We start from the raw sequence: 20,352 nt of genomic DNA, 5'->3' as shown, positions 1-20,352 counted from the left end.
GGTGAATAGTGTTTTGAGACTAGACTAGTGTGCAGGCACGGACCTTGATTAAAACTTTCATCAACAAGTGGGTCCTCACACAAGACTACTGTAGCACAAAGCAACTTGCTGGCCTGAGCCGGCCTGAGCAAGAGGGACTTTCTGTAGACAAGTCATCGTAGGCTGTACACGTAGGCCTTTATATTCAGACCACTCAAGTTGGACTGCACAAACAGTAACTAGGCCCAACTGCACCAGCCCGAGTTTTCAGTTAAAACTGATCTGGCAAATTATCCCAATCTCGAGAGTATTTGTAATGGAGACGCAATTATCGCGCTAGTTTGCTGGATTAATCTCGAGATTGCAATCCCAAGTCAACTTGGGATTATTTGCAATATACATGTAGTGCGCTATTTTACAAATTATTTCACTAATTTGCAGGCGCAGACGCACTCGGGATTATTTATTCACGGCATCAGACCATGATGCAACAATGCCTTGCTCGGGCACGAATCGCCCTTCTTGCGATGGTGGAGACAGGGTTTCTTGAATCTTGAGATTAATCATGAAGAGAGACGATCCGGCTAAAATCTCGAGATTGACCAAACTCGGGCTGGAGCAGCACCGCTTTATGTGTGTCTCATGTCTGATCTCAGTCTCTGTTTGTCTCAGGATCATTGTCTCGGTCTCTGTCGGCCTTATGATCTACATCAGGGGTGGATCCAGGATTATCCAGAGGAAAATTTGACAATTATTATTATTACTTGTATGGCGTCACCTGTGCCCGGGAGGCCAAAAGCGAACTGAATCACTATGACCCGCAGGTCTCTCCTCCCGATATAACTGATTGGGGAATGCAGGTGGACCACTACACCGGAGTTTCCCCTACTCTTATAGGAATAGTGCAGTGGGTTCTTAACGTGCAAAGGTGGCGACTCTCCTCTACACGGGGCCTCCATTTAATGTCCTATCCGAGGGATGGAGTGTTTTCCATTGTAACATAGCCTGCATCTATGAAACATGAGAGAGACGTTTACACACAACGCACTGGCTTCAGCCATCTGCCCGGGGTGGACTCGAACCCACAATCTTTGGTTCGACGGGCAGACGCGTTTACCGACTGAGCCAACACCGCTCTCTAATTTGACGAGCAATCAAAAAAGGTATTCAGGTCATTTCGTCCATGAAAAAAACAAACAAACGGGGGGAGGGGCTGGATACGCCAGTGATCAGCATGTACATGTACATTAGATCTCAGAGTCTGTCTAGATCTTGTCACAATATGGATCTGTCTCTTAATCTTACTCAGACTTGGTCTAAGTCTCATCACTTCTTCAGAGCTGCTAACCTGAACATGAACATTTTCAGTATTTTCAAGACTGTAAATCAGTATTTTGGTGAGGAAATTAGTATTTTCACAGGAATACCATAGGACAACACATAAACTGAAACATAAGAAATCAGTATTTTGCATGAAACCATCAGTATTCATCTCTTTTTTCAGTAATAATACGGAAAATCAGTACTACTTGGCAGCTCTGCGTCTTGGTCTCGGTCTCACGGATACTGTCCCAGTCTCTGTCTCAGCTATTAAGACTGTCTCAGATCCAACACTGATGAAGAAATTTTTTTTTCCTTGATGTTCTCCCTCTATACCAATCAGTGCTTTAATAGTTTGATCACATCTTTATACATACCGGTATACATGTACATGTAGGTAATTGTAACCAGCAGAGGCAATCCCAACACATATCATTTTACTGATTTGGTCACTAAAAAAAGGTTTATGGTTTTACACAATTTCCTGTTTTATGTAGATGACTGATGGCGAGTGTCCAGGACATATGGATTAATACACAATAATATGAGGATTTATGACTAGCTCTGTAATGAAATTATCAAATTGGTCGATCTGGAGAGATCTGCATATATGCAGAGATCCCAGTCAATGGCATGAAGCAGAGAGTTCAAACTTGGATTGCAATCTTGTTGCCATAGAAACAATCAAGTTCAATGGCTGACTTCATAAAACCCTAAACCAAGCCAACATTGTTGAGTAGCAATGAGTACAGTATATGTACATGTAACTGTACACATTCAAGTTGTTCAGTCATGCTGGCTAGTTGAAAATAATTCAATTTATTTCATTCAATCCTCAAGGGTTTTTATCAAAATACTCAACAAAATATGAGTTTACAAGATACAATGACTAGACACGTCATGTACATGTACGTAAACACACAGCAATTGACCTAGTACACCAAAATATCAAGAAGAAACACATTATTTGTCTTTAAAATGCAATATACATGTAGGATTCTACTGTGGTCTAGATTAAATGCTCACTCCAGGGGCCACACCCCTTCCACCCAATAGGGACCCAAAAAGGCAGTTTTTATACTGAAGCTCAGTGCTTCCAAGCAGCGATTTTTCTCTTAAAAATGCATATTATTTCGTAATACTGAAAATAGCAGCCAATTTTCTGGTTTCGATAATGTGTCATATGATTACTCTACATGTACAGTATATATACTTTAATTCTGCAGAATACCTACAATGTACATGTACAATGTATCTTAGAGGCCGTTCTCATTACGCTTTCTAAAACTAGTTTACTGGAAGCCGATTCAGGAAACCACTTTGGAAGATCGCTTTGCTAGCGTTCCCACTTGATCACACGAAAGTGGTTTTCAAAATCACTTCACGTAAAGCGCTCTTGTTGCTATGGAAACGCTCTCAGTAGGGTGACACGTTTCGCGCGAAATTCGAAACCGCAGCATAGGCATTCTACACCTGTCGTGTGGAGTAGCGCGCTCAAAATGTGCGAAGATCGCTTCCCGAAGAACGGTTGTGTCCTCACTTACGCTAAAACCACTTTAACGAGGCAAAGCGATCTTGAAAACTACATCGCGAGGTAGTTTTCCAAACTGGTTTGGAAGATCGCTTCCAAGACCGCTTTGACCGTTCTCACTACGCGTTAAACTAGTTTCCACTAAACTACATGTAGTTTCCAGTAAACTAGTTTTAGGAACGTAGTGAGAACAGCCTCTCTGATAGAGAATTAGCCACAGAATCAATTGTTGCAGCAGGCGAAAAAATCATTTTGTTTTGCTTTCTTTTTGGGGGGGCACTACTTTTTAGACCAAATTGCCTATTAAAATCTGCAACATTGGATACATGTATCAAAGTTTCAATATTGCTAACAGTGAATGGGGAAGTTCGGTCCCCAAAATGAATCTATTGACAAGTCAAACAACAACATCCAAAATGGTTTACAGTCTGTACAGTGTATGTTACATATGCATACATACAGTTTATAAAAGTACGAGACTAGATTGTGGACTCAATTAATTACATGTTATAATGTACATGTACAAAATATATATTCCATCTGGGAATGTACATGTAGTGTACAAGTAGGTGAATCAGGTCAGCAATGATTTGAAGGCTAGCGAGGCAGCTGAAATGCAATGTCATTATTATGTTACTCATGGCTATTCGCTGATTGATTTACAGTGTGCGCTAGCCGATTCACCCAGACATGCACTGTATATCGCACATCCTTGCATACATACTCCACCACTTCATTCAAGTTTCCACTACATTCTTGGCACATTCAATACAAAGGGGATGTCTCGTTCATGGCGCTCCAAGAAATGCATCCATGCCAGGGGGGTGTTTCATAAACTGTCCGTATGATACATGTAAGAGCGACTTTACGAACAACTGTGATCCTTTCTTGTGGTAAATTGCATTCACCATTACATATTCATTGGTGATTATTTAGCGTGTAAGAAAGGTTCACCAGTCACTCTTAATACGAACAGCTTTATGAAACACGCATCTGGACGTTCAACTTCAAATCAGAATGGGAGGAACAGTGCATTTTTTTTTTGAAATCCATAGAGATAGAGTCATTGTCTCCTCAAAGATAAAGTCTGACCTAAAAACATATAGATTATTTAATTCTTGCAATCACTACATGTACATTAAGAGAAAAAAAATTACTAAAAATAGCATGTCCAGTACATGTAGACATGCACATTATTTGATACCATAGCCATTCCTGCATGAAAAACCATGGATCACAATGAAAATAACAACACTTTCTATAATAAATGAACCATTAATTTTGGTTTTAATATCCATATATTTCATCTTTATAAAGTGTGGAATGAATAGAGAATTATTAACCATGGTTTTTATCTGAATCTGATACCCTTTTCATAAACCCATCCTCCAATTAGCCGCCTATTAAAGAGTAATGCGGATAATTCAATAAAAATTGCGTTCACAAACTCCGAAAATAATCCGCACTATTTTTACGAGCGCCCGACCTGAAAAAGGCGAAAGGCGAAAAGGCAATGTCAACTTGATAGAGCCAGCAAAATGAAAATAACAGGTACAAGTGTTTTGTTTACATTATGTATTGAGCTTTAAAGAAAACGATTACCAGAGGTACATATTCAGTATGGCCTATACACTATAATAATAATAAACAGTTCTTGTATAGCGCATATATATCACAATTATGAATAATGTCTCTATGCGCTTCCAAGGACTTGGATATTATTACCCCAGCTACATGTATAGTATGGCAGCCGTAATTACTAAGATTACAGGACACACACATTTCAAGGAATAAATTCCTGCCAGGTACCCATTCACCTCACCTGGGTTGAGTGCAGCACAATATGGAACATTTTGGGGGTGAAATTGCCGAGCCCCAAATGTTATCATTTCCCTGCACAACAGTACAGCATGTAGGGAGTCATCCAATGATTCAATAACATTATTTTGATGAAATTTTAATTTTTGAAGTATAAGAATTTGATGAAATTTTAATTTTTGAAGTATAAGATTTTGATGAAATTTTAATTTTTGAAGTATTTAAGGGAGAGTCACACTTCATATGCTATAGCTTGCGGTGAGTCGTGACTGTCTTTTGAGTTTCTATTGATTCATGATTGTGTTCTTGGCTGGAGAAACATAGCCTTTACAGTCTGTAGTAGACACAAGTACTGTATACTTGTATCACTTACATCTTTGAAATATACATGTAGAGTACAGTATTTCATTGTCTTTTTTTGTTAACTATTTTTTTTATTTGTTTCATATTTGTGTTAAGTATCGATATATATAGTACAATATGTATGAGGAAATTACATACATGTATACATGTACTAAAGAAACATATACTACAGCATAAATTTAATGACAAGGAAATAATCTGTCCTAAATTACACTGTAGTTCAACTTAAAATTCAAATATTGTCATAATGCACTTCACTTGCTTGAAATCTGTACGAACATGGAAACCTTGGACTCAGTAAAAAGGTTTTATTGATAAACAGTAAAATCTTTTTTATCAGACACCAAAAAAAATCACTTCCAGTTTGCCGTCAAATCGTAAACCATGTATGGGATTTTTTTTAAGAAAGAAAATTAACATTGAAAAATCCATACACTATACGTACATGTATGTCTCTCGACTGTTCAAACATTACTTCTTTGCAAGTAGTTTTGATGTTCTGTAGTTGAAAACCAACAAGAAAATTGGTCTATGACTCTGGAAGATTGATTTCTGGGAATTTGATACCCCTTTCATAAACCTATCCTCCAATTAAGAGTGATGCGGATAATTCAATAAAAATTGCGTTCACAAACTCCGAAAATAAGCCGCATTATTTTTTACGAGCGCCCGTCCTGAAAAAGGCGGATAATCGTCATGACAACTGGACACGCCCCCTCTGATGCGGTTGTGTTGAAAAAGGGTGACCTTGTGACCGCACCATGGCAATCATCCGCATTATTTGGAAATGCGTTCATAAACTCAAAATCTTGTCCCAATACTGCTATTACGCGGATAAAAGCAGCATCAAAATAATGCGGATAACTCTTGTCCTCCTCCAATTTTACGAACAAATTATGCATCTATTAGCCGCATAATTGGGTTTATGAAAGGGGTATCAGTTGACATGAATCTCTACATACATGGACAAGTTGGGACAGCATCAGAGTCACTGCTGGGTCATTCCATGGGGTTGGGGCAAAGTTTGCATGCAATGTCCATGTAACGGAGGTATCCACCTTCGCCGTTCACCATGAAGATCAATTTAGATGTGGTTAACTTTTGAGCCATCAATAAAAAAATTGCTCTCTTTTCTCTGGAATAAACATTAAATGTGGAAATCTTTTATGAATTTGAAGCAACAGGCATACAAAAATCTACCACCATTACATGGACATCATATTGTTTTTACATGGGCAAGAAATTTTCATGAGTCAAACTTCAATATGCCGTGGTCTTTGAGAAATAATACTGGATGGGACACCATTTTTTGCTCATGCCATTATTGGAATATATTTGCCTGGTTTGAAAAACATATGGATTTGTAGTTGTGGCATGTCGCAAAAATTGCCCCTACCCCTTGGAATCACCCTGCTAACAAAAATTGAATAAACCTGTTATTCATACATGTATTTCAATGTTTAGATATCAAACATAAGTTATAGAGTCATCACTTTTGAACGTATATATATGTGGGCTCCTTCGTTCAACCTGAAAAAAAAATAAAAAGCTACATTAGAATGGAGTCATAGGGTTAAAAAAAAGCAGAGTTCATCGACTTTTGTACCTGACTGGCAATACTTTATTTTTTATCATTACATTGTGTGAATTACATGTATGTAATAATCATATTAATGTATGGTTCTGTGATTAATATCAAACCATGAATACATGCTGAGCTCAGCACTGTATTCAACTCAAGCAAAGTCTGGGATTATTATCACTGGCCGTGAAATTAACACAGGAATTAGCAAATCAATGGATTGGATTAACAATGTCATGCCAATCCATTCATGAATTAGATTCCCTCGTGATAGTGGATTATACTGAAACCGAGCCAACTGTCAAGATGAGACAGCTTCCAATCACATCATAATTACACTGTATGGCACAATTACATGTACATGTTACATGTACGGTACTTGATTATTGTGTTTGTAATAATTAGGTTGGAGGGCAATCCCTTGGTTTGTCAAAATAAACCAGTGGACTGATCATTATAATGCATAATTTGAATTATTTGCTGTAGCTATACCTACATGTACAATAAATGTCAAGTAAATAATCATATTTCTTTTTATTTTCAAGGACTATCTATTAACCTACATACATGTACATGTAGGTGTACTGCCTGAAACTGCAACACAAAGAGATAAGCTTTAAAACTGGGAATTCCCTATCAAATTATTTTTCTATTTTCCAGTCGCTCTTTTTTTAGCATTTCAGGGGCAAAGTTGCCCTACGCGCTCATGAAATATTTCCCCTGCTAGAGTATATTGTACAATCACCGATGTAATGCACATTTTACAGCAACAGGTAGGCTGCTGTGCAAACACTTCACTCGAGAATACATGCACATGTACAAGGGTCTGGATGTGCAGCCTACATGTATGAATACCTTATGTACTGAAGCCCCTCTCGCCTGAATTGAAACAGCAAGTATACATGTGCTTATCTTTGCTTAGAGACCCACTTGTTGATCAAAGTTTCATTCAGGGTCTGTGCCTGCAGACTAGCAACAAGAGGGGGGGAGAGGGGGAATGGGGGCGGTATTTTTCTGGCAACCAATCAGACTTGACTATTTTGGCCATAAATTTATATCAAGGTGATGTTTACTCTTACACTGTAGGAGAGACGGGGGTTAGTTGGAATGTGGGGTAAGTTGAAACACTGAAAATTTCTTTTTTAATGCCTGTCAAACAAATTTATCCAATACTGCCCTCAAATTATTGCGATAATAAATTAATATTTAGCAATAAATTGAGGGCAGTATTGCATAGAATTTATTTTACAGGCTTTAAAGAAAATTACAATGTTTCAACTTACCCCGCGTTCCTACTAACCCCCGTCTCCCCTATGTAATGATTTATAAAATCATTTGCTGTGATAAACTTCATCTACTGTACCTGTGTACTGTGATAGCTTTATATGTATCATTGATTAATAGAGTTTGCGCATACATGTACATGTATTAAGTGTGCTAGTAAAAAATCCTGGGTGCATGGTGATGGACTACAAAGAAGTGGAACGCCTCTGGCAGTCTCACCTGCATTATGCCATTCAATAGCAGCAGTGATGACTTTGAAAAACAACTATTGAATAGTTATTTACAAAAAACCCACAATTCATATGATAATAAACAATGTTCATTGACCCTAAATAACTTTTGCCTTGGTCATGTGACCTTAATCTCAAGCAGGATGTTCAATGATACTTGAGTACTTCTAATTTACAAATATTATCAAGATTCATGTACTAGATCTCCAACTTTCAAAGTTATGATGGCTATTCAGCAAATACCTCCAACATGGCTAAAGTTCGTTGACCCTAAACGACCTTTGACCTTGCTCATGTGACCTGAAACTTGCACAGGATATTTGCTGATACTTGATTGCTCTTATATCCAAGTTTCATTTAACTAGATCTATAAACTCTCAAAGTTATGATGGCAATTCAACTACATGTAAGTTCATTGACCCTAAATGACATTTGACCTTCGTCATGTGACCTGAAACTCACGAATAATGTTCAGTGACACTTGATTACTCAATATGGACCAGATCCATAAACTTTTTTTTTATGATGGAAATCAACAAATACCCCCCCCCCCTTTGGCCAAAGTACATTGATCCTAAATGACCTTTGACCTTGGTCATGTAACATCAGACTCTGGCTGAATGTTCAGTAAAAATTGATAACCATTATGTGTCAAAGATTCATGAAATAGGCCTATACATGTATACTTTCAAAGTTAGGAAGATTTGATGTTGACGACGCTGCCGCCATCGCCGTCGGGATAGCGGCACCAATCGTCTTGCTCTGCTATGCAGGCAAGACAAAAACGAGGAGCCAGAACATGTTCCTCATTAATACCTACATTGTAGTAGGCCTATCTTTTCGGATACATGATCAGCTCTCTCATTTGCTTACCCACCAAATTATGCTTAACACTGGGAGAAGATTATTTACTGTAATAATCTCATTTTACAGCCTTTTTTTATTTCAATATTGAGCTTTTCAACTCTTCTCATTTTATAATTAATATGTTGGTACACTGACTGTATGTACACAGTACACAGAAATACAGTGGAAAGCATTTTTAAAAATATGAAGTGAACTTGAGATACATGTAACATAATTTATAATTCAATTTCATAGCCAATTTCTCTTTGCTATCAAACTTGTCACCATTTTTTGAGCAAGCATTATTTATTTGAAGCATACATGTACATGTCGTTGCACATTTAAGTACATGTATATCAAAGAGTTACATGATACATGTAGATCCATTAAATGAACTGTATTTCATATTCAAAACTACAGTATATCCAGTTGTGTGTCCGGACAGGTTGTGTATCCGGACGATCAATTATAGAAAGTCGTTTGGAAATATTTACAAGCGAAGTTTCATCATTGTTAAGTACAAACTATTAGGAAATACACTGTATTATAGAGAACAAAAAAGAAGATGATTACAACTATTGAATTCATGTGTAATCAAAATAAAAAAAAGAAAGCTTCAAAAATATAAAGTGTCCAGACACTCGACCCCTCATCCTACTGATAATTAAGATCTGAAAATACTTCATCACAAAGTCTGTGATATTTGGCGGTATAAAGATTAATTTTAATAATACAACATTTCATTACTTCACTTCATCATATTGACATCCAGTCAGGCTCAAGCATGATGACAAATATTGACATTGACATCATTTGTAAATTTATTAAACATTCTTGAATCTTGGAAAAGCGTTTTGAAAAGGCCAGGCAAGCACAAAAAAACAGCTGTCATACTGACCACTGGCACTGGCCTGTAAAGAAAGTCACTCACAAGTCACATACTTCAAATTCAACAACACAGCAAGATGTCCGAAAAAAATATATTGGGATTAGGATCAGTGACCACTTCGCCATAGCAAACAATTCACAATTGGATTTTCACTGCCTCAGACCATTCACATGCAGTGCATGCAGGCAGTTGACACGACTGTTGCTGTCTGCCCTCATCTGTCACACTCACTCACACAGCGCAGCGGGCACCCATCGTCAAGAAATGAATGAATGAGAAATGCTCATTTCGGGGGAGAAATTTAACAATATCATCCCACTAATACACCTTTCATCCACATCAAAAGCACAACCAAATGCAGAGAGATCACATCGATACAACTTACCCTACGACAAGTCGAAATTATGCACCAAAGTTGAATAACGCTGTAATTTATTTCCAGTTCCGTATCCAAATCGATAGTCTACACAGCGGCCATATTGGCTTAATGTTATTATAAGTTTACGCATGCGTGATCGAGCATTTGGAGAGAGGGGCGTGCACGTGTGTAGTAAAATAAAGATCTACGGTAGATCATGAATACTTACTTGCACCACTCGCTGACAATGCAGGATCACAGGTAGAAGACACCCCTCTCCTGAACTCTTTTGGTGAAATGGATGTTTATTTAACCTCGTCTTGTGAGAAGAGGTGTCCATCATCATAATCATGATCATCGTCGTCGCACTCATCATATTCACCAGCGCCACAATCACTCACAATTCACCGCCATCACATAAAACACCCGGCATATCACCCGCCATGTCGCCATCATCACCACCGCAATCTTTTCCATCATCATCATCATCATCGTCATCATCATAGTCTTTATGATGATCATTATCATCGCCATCATCGTCATCAAAATCACCACTACCACCATCATCATCATCATCAGGATAACCATCGATCATAATCATCCTCCCCAACACCATCTCCGTCATCATCATCACCACCATCGATCATTATTTCCAACGTCAATCATTATTTTCATCATCATCACGATCATCACCACCGTTATCATCGTCGTCATCACAGGCCCTAATCGACATCTTCATCATAATCGTCGTCATCATCGTCATCATTACCATCACCCAGGGTCGGCTGAACCGGGGGCCGGGTAGACACTTTCCCCACAAAAAAATCCCCGTATAAGAAAAGGCGGGTGTGAGATTTTTTTTTTTCATAGTGAAATGTGCCCCTTTTCAAAATGGTAAAACAATACATTTTAGGTTAGAAAATCACAACATTTTTAAATCGTGCTTTGCACTTGCATCAATTGTTGAAAGGTATACTCACCCTGGTTTTTTTAATTATTATTACAAGAATGGTCCAGTTTTCAGGTTTGAATATCACAAATGTTTGGCTCGCGTTTCGTGACGGTCCGGGCTGAAAATGTTTGGATCTAGATATATATAGAGTAAAATTCACAAAGCAAAATGCTGAAAATTTCATCAAAATCGGATAACAAATAACGAAGTTATTGAATTTTAAAGTTTATCAATATTTTGTGAAAACAGTTATATGCACATCGTCATGAATATTCACTAAGTGGACTGATGATGTCACATCTCCACTTTATATGTTATTACATGAAATCATAATTTCTTCATTTTTTCATACATGTAAATGATGTGTCTCCATTTATGATGAAATAAGTTGCGGCAATAAGTAATGCTTAATCAGTTATAAATCCATTTGTTTTAGTTCTTGGTAGAAAAAATGTTGAATAAACCTGATTTCAAATAAGAACAAGCATGACAAGTGGGGATATGACATCATCATCCCACCTAATGAATATTCATAATTAAGACATGTCTAGAACTGTTTCATCTTTAAAATTCAACAACTTCGTTATTTGTTATCCGATTTTGATGGAGTGGGGGTTGATTGCATCTCTTTCTGCAACAGGCTCCTCAAAGCCTGAAGTTCAATGCCTCACATTAGCAATCACAACACGACATGAATTTGTACTGTGAGAAGAGCCGCTCCACGAAACAGATATAGTCATGTCATTGGTTGAATGCACGTTAGTCTGTGAAAATCGCTTGCAAGACTTTCATGAAAGGCCCCCAGGTGTCTCATTCATTACCTTTTCTGTCAGGAGGTCGAAATGAATTGAGATAGTTTTATTTCCATTCTAACAACCAGAATAGGGCTAAATTCATAGACAGATAGGTAGATAGATATACACACTGTGAAACACTGTTTTAAATTTTAAGCACGTTGTTTAAGCCTGTCACTCTAACAACTACTGTTTAAACTTTTTGAACAAATGTTTAGACTTTAACAATAGAGTTAAAACAACTGTTTAAACTTTTTGAACAAGTTGTTTAAAAAGTTTAAACAATTACAAAACAGTTTAAACAACCTGTTGTTAATTAGAGTGACAGACGTAAACAACCTGCTATAGATAGATAGATAGATAGATAGATATATAGATAGATAGATGGATAGATAGAATTTATGGTTTACTAGAATCAAAACATTGCAGCTAAGGCCGAATTGCGATGCATTTACAAGGTATGACACAAAACTCACACAGATAATTAACGTATTAACAAATATAATACGGTATTCAAATTACATATCATTGTGGGATTTTTAAAATTTAATATCAACTGGAAAAGGAAAATCGGGTGTCAGGAAAATGAGTTGTAGTATGCCGTTTATAAACATGTATGTATTTATTTTGTTTCCGTGTCAGAGCGAAGCTTTATTTATTCGAAAGTGAAACGACTGTTAAAAGGCAGATCTAATATTCTTAGAGAGCTACATGCCTAACGCAAACAACATTTTTATGCTTTGATTGAGTAATGTATAATATACAAGTGAAAGTTTATTATCACCATTTATATGTTTTAATAAGGGCATGATTATTTCGTAAAATGAATATTTTATTCGTATATTTCATGTTTGTAAAAATAAGTCATCAGCTGAACGTTCTATAATGATCCTTATAAACTTAAAGGTCAAGTCCACCTCAGAAAAATGTTGATTTGAATCAATAGAGAAAAATCAGACAAGCACATTGCTGAAAATTTCATCAAAATCGGATGTAAAATAAGAAAGTTATGGCTTATGGCATTTCAAAGTTTCGCTTATTTTTAACAAAATGGTTATATGAACGAGCCAGTTACATCCAAATGAGAGAGTCGATGATGTCACTCACTCACTATTTCTTTTGTTTTTTATTGTTTGAATTATACAATATTTCAATTTTTACGAATTTGACGATTAGGACCTCCTTGCCTGAAGCACAAAATGTTATAATAATGGAATTCCACGTGTTCAGGGAAGAATGAAACTTCATTTCATATTACAATGACGAGAAAATAAAAATATTTCATATTCCATATAATAAAATACAAAAGAAATAGTGAGTGAGTGATGCCATCAGTTCCTCATTCGCATACCGACCGAGATGTGCATATAACTGTTTTGTGAAATGAAGCGAAACTTTAATAATGCCATAACTTTCTTATTGTACATCCGATTTTGATGAAATTTTCAGTGTTATGCTTGTTGAATTTTTCTCTTTTTATTCAAATCAAGTTTTTGTTGGGGTGGACTTGTAATTAAAATGTGTTAGTTTGACTGTTAGGATTTAAATCCACGATTTAATGATCCTTATAAACTTAATGTTTTAGTCTGTTAGGATTTAAATCCATTCCGAAGTTCAAATTCTCTTTCCCTCCATCATGTCCACTTAAATCCTTTTTGTGTTTCAAACTTATGACAGACGGGTGCTCATTGTGCGTAAAGGGGTCGCGATTGTATGGGATTAGCTAATCCGACAATGAACTTAAGAGGCGTAATGACACCTCCCATGAATAGGATTATCCGATTCAATTGGCTCTCACACATTCATGATAATGTCACTCCAACACACGACAGTCGATTACCACGTACTCGTGTTCATTGTAGAAACATTTCCCTTTAGAAATGGACGTGTAATTAAGAAGTTCAAGGTAAGAGGTGTCAATAAAAAGTGAAAAGGTGTAGACAATGCAACTGAATAATAGCTCTTCCGGTGAACCTCAACTCAGATCAATGTCAAAAGAGCTCTTTATCAGAATTTAAAAGAATTGACCAAAGTCAATGAGAATTTCTTCAATAAAAGGTATCAGGGGGGCGACTATTGATGTAGAAGATAGTCATGTCACCGATCCTTTCTTTACTTCTGATGATTGACTGGATGATTGACTTGGATAATGATGCGACAGTCTCAATGAAACCAATCCCTAATCGGCCGATCATAATGCCATTCAACATAACCTAATAGTTTTGATCGGTCTGGCGTCGGTGTCGCCGGTATGACAGTGGCGTAAATGATGTTGAAGTAAGGGTGTTGTTTCTGAGGTTACCAGCCAACGTTAGTAGATCTTGGAAACCGCCAGGAGCGCATCCAGAATTTTCACAGAATGAACTTACTCGTGAAATTTTGACCATAACAAGTGGACGCCTTGTCGCCACAACCGCGTAAAACGTCGAGTGACACTGCATATTCAATGTCGAATCGAGCCAGCATCCCTGGAAATCATTTTATATTCTAATGTCATTGATTAAAACAATTATTCAAATATCCTCATCGAAATATTCTTGATAAAAGAGTGATGGTTTACCACTTCATTCCCATGGGATATTGAGGATTCATCTTTTTTCCGCAATTCGAAAGTCATAGTCATCAACGTAAAGAACATGCAGATTTAAAGAAGGAACATAGTCGCGAATGAATTTCAACTTGTTGATCTTGAATGACCATTGATCCCTTATATTACAGTTTGATGTAATTCCACTGACTGTGGATTTGCTGTTACGAGGTGAGTAGAATTCGTCTGCCTGATGCTGGTGCATTTAAAGGATACTCCAGGATGAACATATTTATAGGCCTAGCTGTATTTAAAAATTCACAGAGCAAAACGCTGAAAATTTCATACAAATCAGATAACAAATAAAGTTATTGAAATTCAAAGTTTAGCAATATTTTGTGAAAACAGTCATATTCACTCGTCATGAATATTTATTAGGGTGGCTGATGATGTCAGTTCCCACACTTTCCTTTTTCTTATGTTATTACATGAAATCATAATTCTTTATTTTTCATACATGTGTAAATGGTGTGCCTCCATTATGACTGTAATAATGTACTTAATTATTTGTCAATCGCATTGTATTAGTTCTTGGTAGAAAGTTTTTTTGTAAACCTAATTTCATATAAGACCAAGTGGGGGTATGACATCATCAGCCCATATTAACGAAGACGTGCCGAGAATTATTTCAACGGAATAATGCAAATCTTTACAATTCAATCACTTCGTTATTTGTTAACCGATTTTGATAAAATTTTCAGAATTTTAATTTGTGAAGTTTACTCCATTTATTGAGATATGAATATCTTCAGCCTGGAGTATATCCCTTTAACACAGACATAAATTAATTTGTAAATCTATATTGTTATATTAAAAAAAATCACTTGTATTTAATATTTTGTTATACCTTCTTTTTGCCTTGTTTTGCATTGTGCTACTTTCCCTTAAATGTTCCTCAAACTATGTGTGAAATGTTTTGTGTTATTTTATAGTTTTGTCTTGAACAATTGGCAGATACCAGTGATGTTCCAATAAAATAAATTCGATTTATGTGGGTGGTAGTTTTAGGTCCATTTTTTTAAAAATTGGATTATGATTGAGTAGAATATTATTCCTCTAAATAAGACAAAATTGATTCAAATTGCTCTAAATGCGGGTCTAAATTATCTTTTTGTAACATATACTCTTAAATGATATTTGTGAAAGTAACGGATTTGTGAGTGAATATGTGTCGAATCGACAAAATTGTCAAAACCAACCATCATTCTACCAGAATTTTGGTACTCTCCATTTTTACATTGTTCGTAATTTACACTTTACATTGTCTACGGCTTTGCTGGAAATCATAGCTTCTAGCGAAAATACCTTATATCTTTATTAAATGAATTAGATAGTTTCTAAAATTTAAAAATAAAAAAAAAATCTTTACCATGTTTTCAGCGATAGTAACGAGATTTTCCCCCGATATAATTCAAAACAAATATTGGCCGGTCATGATATCCACTTTCTTTTTGATGAGAATGAACATCAAAATAATGACTAAAAATTTAAAAAAAATCTTCAATTAATTGAGTTCGATTCCATTTCACGGGCAAGCATTATTTGCTTTTCTTTTTTCCATTTTAATTTCAGCATGTAATTAATATGTGAAAAGGTTTTGTCAATGAACATGTTGGTGTACTAACACATTTCTGCCTCGCCTATGATAAGCCATGTTCCGCTGTTTGTGCATCGCGCTCTCAACGACCGAGAACAGCGATTAATATGAACAGTATAAATTGATGTGGATTTAAATTATATATTATTTTGGAGGTTTTTATCAAATAATGCCATTTGTCTTTCCTTTCTCTGGGTTTTGTTCTCGTTTTCTTTATTTTTCCTTATCATTAAAATGTATTCGCACATCCACATAGTGCGTTAAGAAGTGTTCTGAAAATAAATGAAGCAAATTTAGGTTAGTCACAGTGCAATTTAGTTAATGGACAATTCTACATGTATATTTCATTAATCTTTATAATTTGATTTGATTTATTTATCTCAGCATAACACAACAATAAGCAAATTACATAATGAATAACATATGCATAAATACATACATGCTAACATTCCAATTTAAATATAATCATACCTGATATTTGTTTATTATTGAAACATATAGCAGAAAAATATATATACACATATATCGATATAATATCGACATAATACATTTTGAAACTGATGGAGGACTCGAAAGGAAAGGGAAAGAAAACCAGAAAAACAGTGCAATCATTAATTGTTTATCTTTATCAATTTTTACGGGGGAGGGACGAAAATAAAACGTTGTTAGGTAATGTACATTTTTCTTATGTTTATGTATTTTGTGATGTTAATTGTTCGGGAAGTTAAGATCATTTCCAGGGATAAATATATATTACATACACTGTATACAAAAATATAACATTTGCACATAGGCCTGAAACTTTTGTCAAAATCATCTGTAAATTTGTAATAAAACATACAAAAGATTGTTTTATTCTTAAAGGCATATAGGTTAATAGTATTTTTTAAGCAAAAAGAATTTGAAGAATTTCTAAAATCCATGAGTGCTTTGTTTATGTAAAATACCTGGAGCGAATCTTCTTATATTGCATTAACTTGTAATATGCTGCTTTTCTTTTTCAACAGAAAATCTCGTTTCCATAAGAACTTCTTTATCTAAATGATATAATAAATGAAAATTTTAGGAATGAAAATTTCATCTCGTAATATAAAAGAATCTGCCCAAGTTTCAGTTCTACATTTTCCCTGGTTATTCAATTATTGTAACCCTACACGTTCCAGCCTACTCATGTTATAACATCTCTTTTATCATTGTTCAGATGCCTTTGGCTGCGGAGCCGTTCACCTTCACCTGGTCGCTTCCAGCACTGACCTGCAGACATGGTGTTTCTCCCGAAGAGGCCAACTTCCAAGACGAGTTCTTCCAGAAGGTCAAAGAAACCAAGACCACCCTCGACCGCATCTACCTGTCATCACTCACAAGAAACAGGGAAAAGGCAATCATTTACGACTACGAGAAATGGGCGCGAAAAGACGGGAAGCCGGCCGAAAAGAAGTCCGAGGACATGTCGCAGGCGTCTGCGTCGAAGCACCGACAGCGTCCAGCTCGTGGACCCGTACGTCCGCTCGGGGTTGACGACCGAAAGATTGAAGCGGCGTTGCAATGTGGACTCTGGGACGATTCGAGACCCCGGCAGAAGAAGAAAAGTCTCAGGATGCCGCACATCATGAGTCGCGTCCAATGCTACGATTTCGATGATGAATACCAGGGTGACGTGGAAAGACCGCATCAAGAGGGTTGCGCTTACTCTCTGGATAGCTCGAAAGTGTTTAGAGTGATTCAAGAGGAGACCAGAGACCAGGCAAATAGGAGACTGAAGAAGGGTAAATGCGGTGGTTGGAAACCAAAGAAACCGGTGCGGCAGGTCTCCCCGTCAATGATCGACTCCGTGGATGAATCCGACGATGATTACTCCTCGTCGGTCAGAGTAACCATTGAGGAGGAGCACTCCAAAACACGCGGTGGTGTCGTGACGAAGGTGACGCACAGACAAAAGCTGGGCTTCTCGAGGATCAAAAAGCGCGGGGTTGTACAGAGCGATACTGTCGAGTATCGCCTACCAAAACTGAACAGCAAACCGATCATCACAGAGATTGTAGCAGAGGAACCTAACGGGGAACATGATCACACCGAAAATGTGGTGAAACTTCCTCTTCTTGAGGGTGTCAAGAAGAAGCCATCGGCGGAAAAGCCGAAGAAGAAAGTCAAACACTGCAAGAAGCTTTCAAGAATGAGAAGAAAGAAAAAGTTGGAAAGGGAAAAGGAGAATGACGAATCATCAATTGGGTTGATCACCGATGACGAAGTTGAGACCGAGCTCAGCCTAGAGACACCGGTCTTGGAGAAAGTCTCGAACAAGCTGTCCGATATATCTCGAGGAAAGGTCGACGACATCGACTCGAAGACCATCAAGAATAAGCTGACGTGCAAGAAGGCAGTTGATGAAGATGCCTTGAGTGAATATCCATTTATGACAATGGGGATTGACGATTTATCATCGGATGAAGAATGTCTCTGTGACGAATGTCTCGCGGAAATGTCATCATCAGCGAAACCAAAATTGGACAAGAAGCCAATCAAATCCATTCTGTCACCAAGACGACGAAGACGGACAACGTCATCCGGAAGCACCAAGAGCGTGAGTTTTGCCGAGACTGAGAATCTAGAGGACATTCGGTTGATATCACCTCTTGCTGTTCGGAATGAAAACATGAAAAAAATCGAGGATGAGGAGCGACGGGAGAGGTTGAAACAAAAGGATATTAAAAGGCGGGAAAGGCGGCAGCGAGAGCGGGAGAGGTTCGCTGCACTGAATAAGAAATCGATGAAAAAGGCAGAGGCTCAACAAAAAGTCAAAGACATTCAGGAGAAAATCAAAGGCATGTCTAAAACAATGCCAACATGTCCTGAGTCCAAGCCTCCTTTAACCTCAATGAGTCAAGATACCATCACAACAAGCCATGATAGTATAGATGGTAGTGATAATGATGCTTCTCTTTCGGGGGAAAAGGAGAACCACAATGACAGAGACAATGAACTGCTTTCTCTGGGTGATAAAATGGATGGCGACAGTGGGTTCGAAGACGGTACCCCGAGGTCTCCGACACCGAATTCCGAAGTCCACGAAGTCGAAGCTCTTCTGCTCGATCCTCAAGACGGTCGGTTATACGAGGATGTTGTCTTAGAAAAAGGCAACGGGAAGATCACCGTAGCTCAACTCGGGTATCGAATCAAAAGTATCTTTGATCGTGATCTACCAACCCCTGCTCCTCCCAAACCACCTCCGACAGCTACGACAAAACACGACGTCGTCGATCACGAAGTTGAGAAGTCACCGGCGGAGGACGAGGATGACGAGAAGGACAAGGCGTTTGTCACGAAATGCGTCGATTGGAACGAAACGACGGAATCGGCGAGTACGTCCAGATCCGCCACGCCAGTTGAGAAGGAAGACATGTCGGATTTCATCATGTCGATGAAGAACTGCCGCTATATCAGGTGGAGTAAGAGCTACCAGGATATGTTAGAAAAGATGGAGAAATGAAACAAAGCGGTATCAATAGGCAGTGACTGTACTTGTTGGAATCAGTAACGGGCAAGAGGAAACATTCCCCTAAATTGTTTATTATAATTCATCTTCATGATTTATCTTCGATGTCTCCTTAAAGGACAAGTCCACGACAACACAAAGTATATATGAATAAAAAGAGAAAAACGTTACAAGCATAACACTGAAAATTTCATCAAAATCGTATGTGAATTAAGAAAGTTATGACATTTTAAAAGTTTCGCTTAATTTCACAAAACACTTATATGCATATCCTGGTCAGTATGCAAATGAGGAGACTGATGATGTCATCCACTCACAATTTCTTATGTATTTTATTATATGAAATAGGAAATATTCTAATTTTCTCCTCATTGTCAAGTGAAGCAACGATTTATTCCTCCTGAACATGTCGAATTAGCATTGTTTAATACTATATGGTACAGTGAAGTTGGTCCTTATAGTCAGATCTGTAAAAAAATGAAATATTGTATAATTCAAACAATAAAAAAAAAAGAAATAGTGAGTGAGTGACATCATCGACTGTCTCATTTGCATCTCACTGAGTTATGCATATCACTATTGAAACTGTTGAAACGCGAAACTTTAAAATGCCATAACTTTCTTATTTTACATCTGATTTTGATGAAATTTTCAGCATTATGCTAGCTTGATTTTTCTTTATTTATTCAAATCAACATTTTTCTGGGGTGGATTTGACCTTTACAATAT

The 20,352-nt window shown here is 37.2% G+C and overlaps 2 protein-coding genes across 2 annotated transcripts in view; one reads left to right on the top strand and one right to left on the bottom strand.

The window, feature by feature from the left end:
* The window catches only part of LOC121431620 (WD repeat and FYVE domain-containing protein 3-like), a 105,220-nt gene extending 94,870 nt beyond the window's left edge, over positions 1–10,350 (bottom strand). The window contains exon 1 of the mRNA XM_041629202.1: positions 10,228–10,350. The gene's annotated coding sequence lies outside the window, so the exon portion shown is untranslated. The remainder of the gene's footprint in view (positions 1–10,227) is intronic.
* A 3,833-nt stretch (positions 10,351–14,183) lies between these two features.
* LOC121432039 lies at positions 14,184–19,790 on the top strand. The gene is made up of 2 exons (XM_041629858.1): positions 14,184–14,704; positions 17,332–19,790. Exon 2 carries the CDS (start codon positions 17,332–17,334, stop codon positions 19,615–19,617), a length of 2,286 nt encoding a protein of 761 aa, XP_041485792.1. The 5' UTR covers positions 14,184–14,704; the 3' UTR covers positions 19,618–19,790.
* Positions 19,791–20,352: the final 562 nt, after the last annotated feature.

The sequence above is a fragment of the Lytechinus variegatus genome, chromosome 18, assembly GCF_018143015.1.
Source record: "Lytechinus variegatus isolate NC3 chromosome 18, Lvar_3.0, whole genome shotgun sequence".
Taxonomy (NCBI): Eukaryota; Metazoa; Echinodermata; class Echinoidea; order Temnopleuroida; family Toxopneustidae; genus Lytechinus; species Lytechinus variegatus.
Note: the sequence above shows the minus strand (reverse complement) of the source record. Positions and strands in the feature narration are given on the sequence as shown.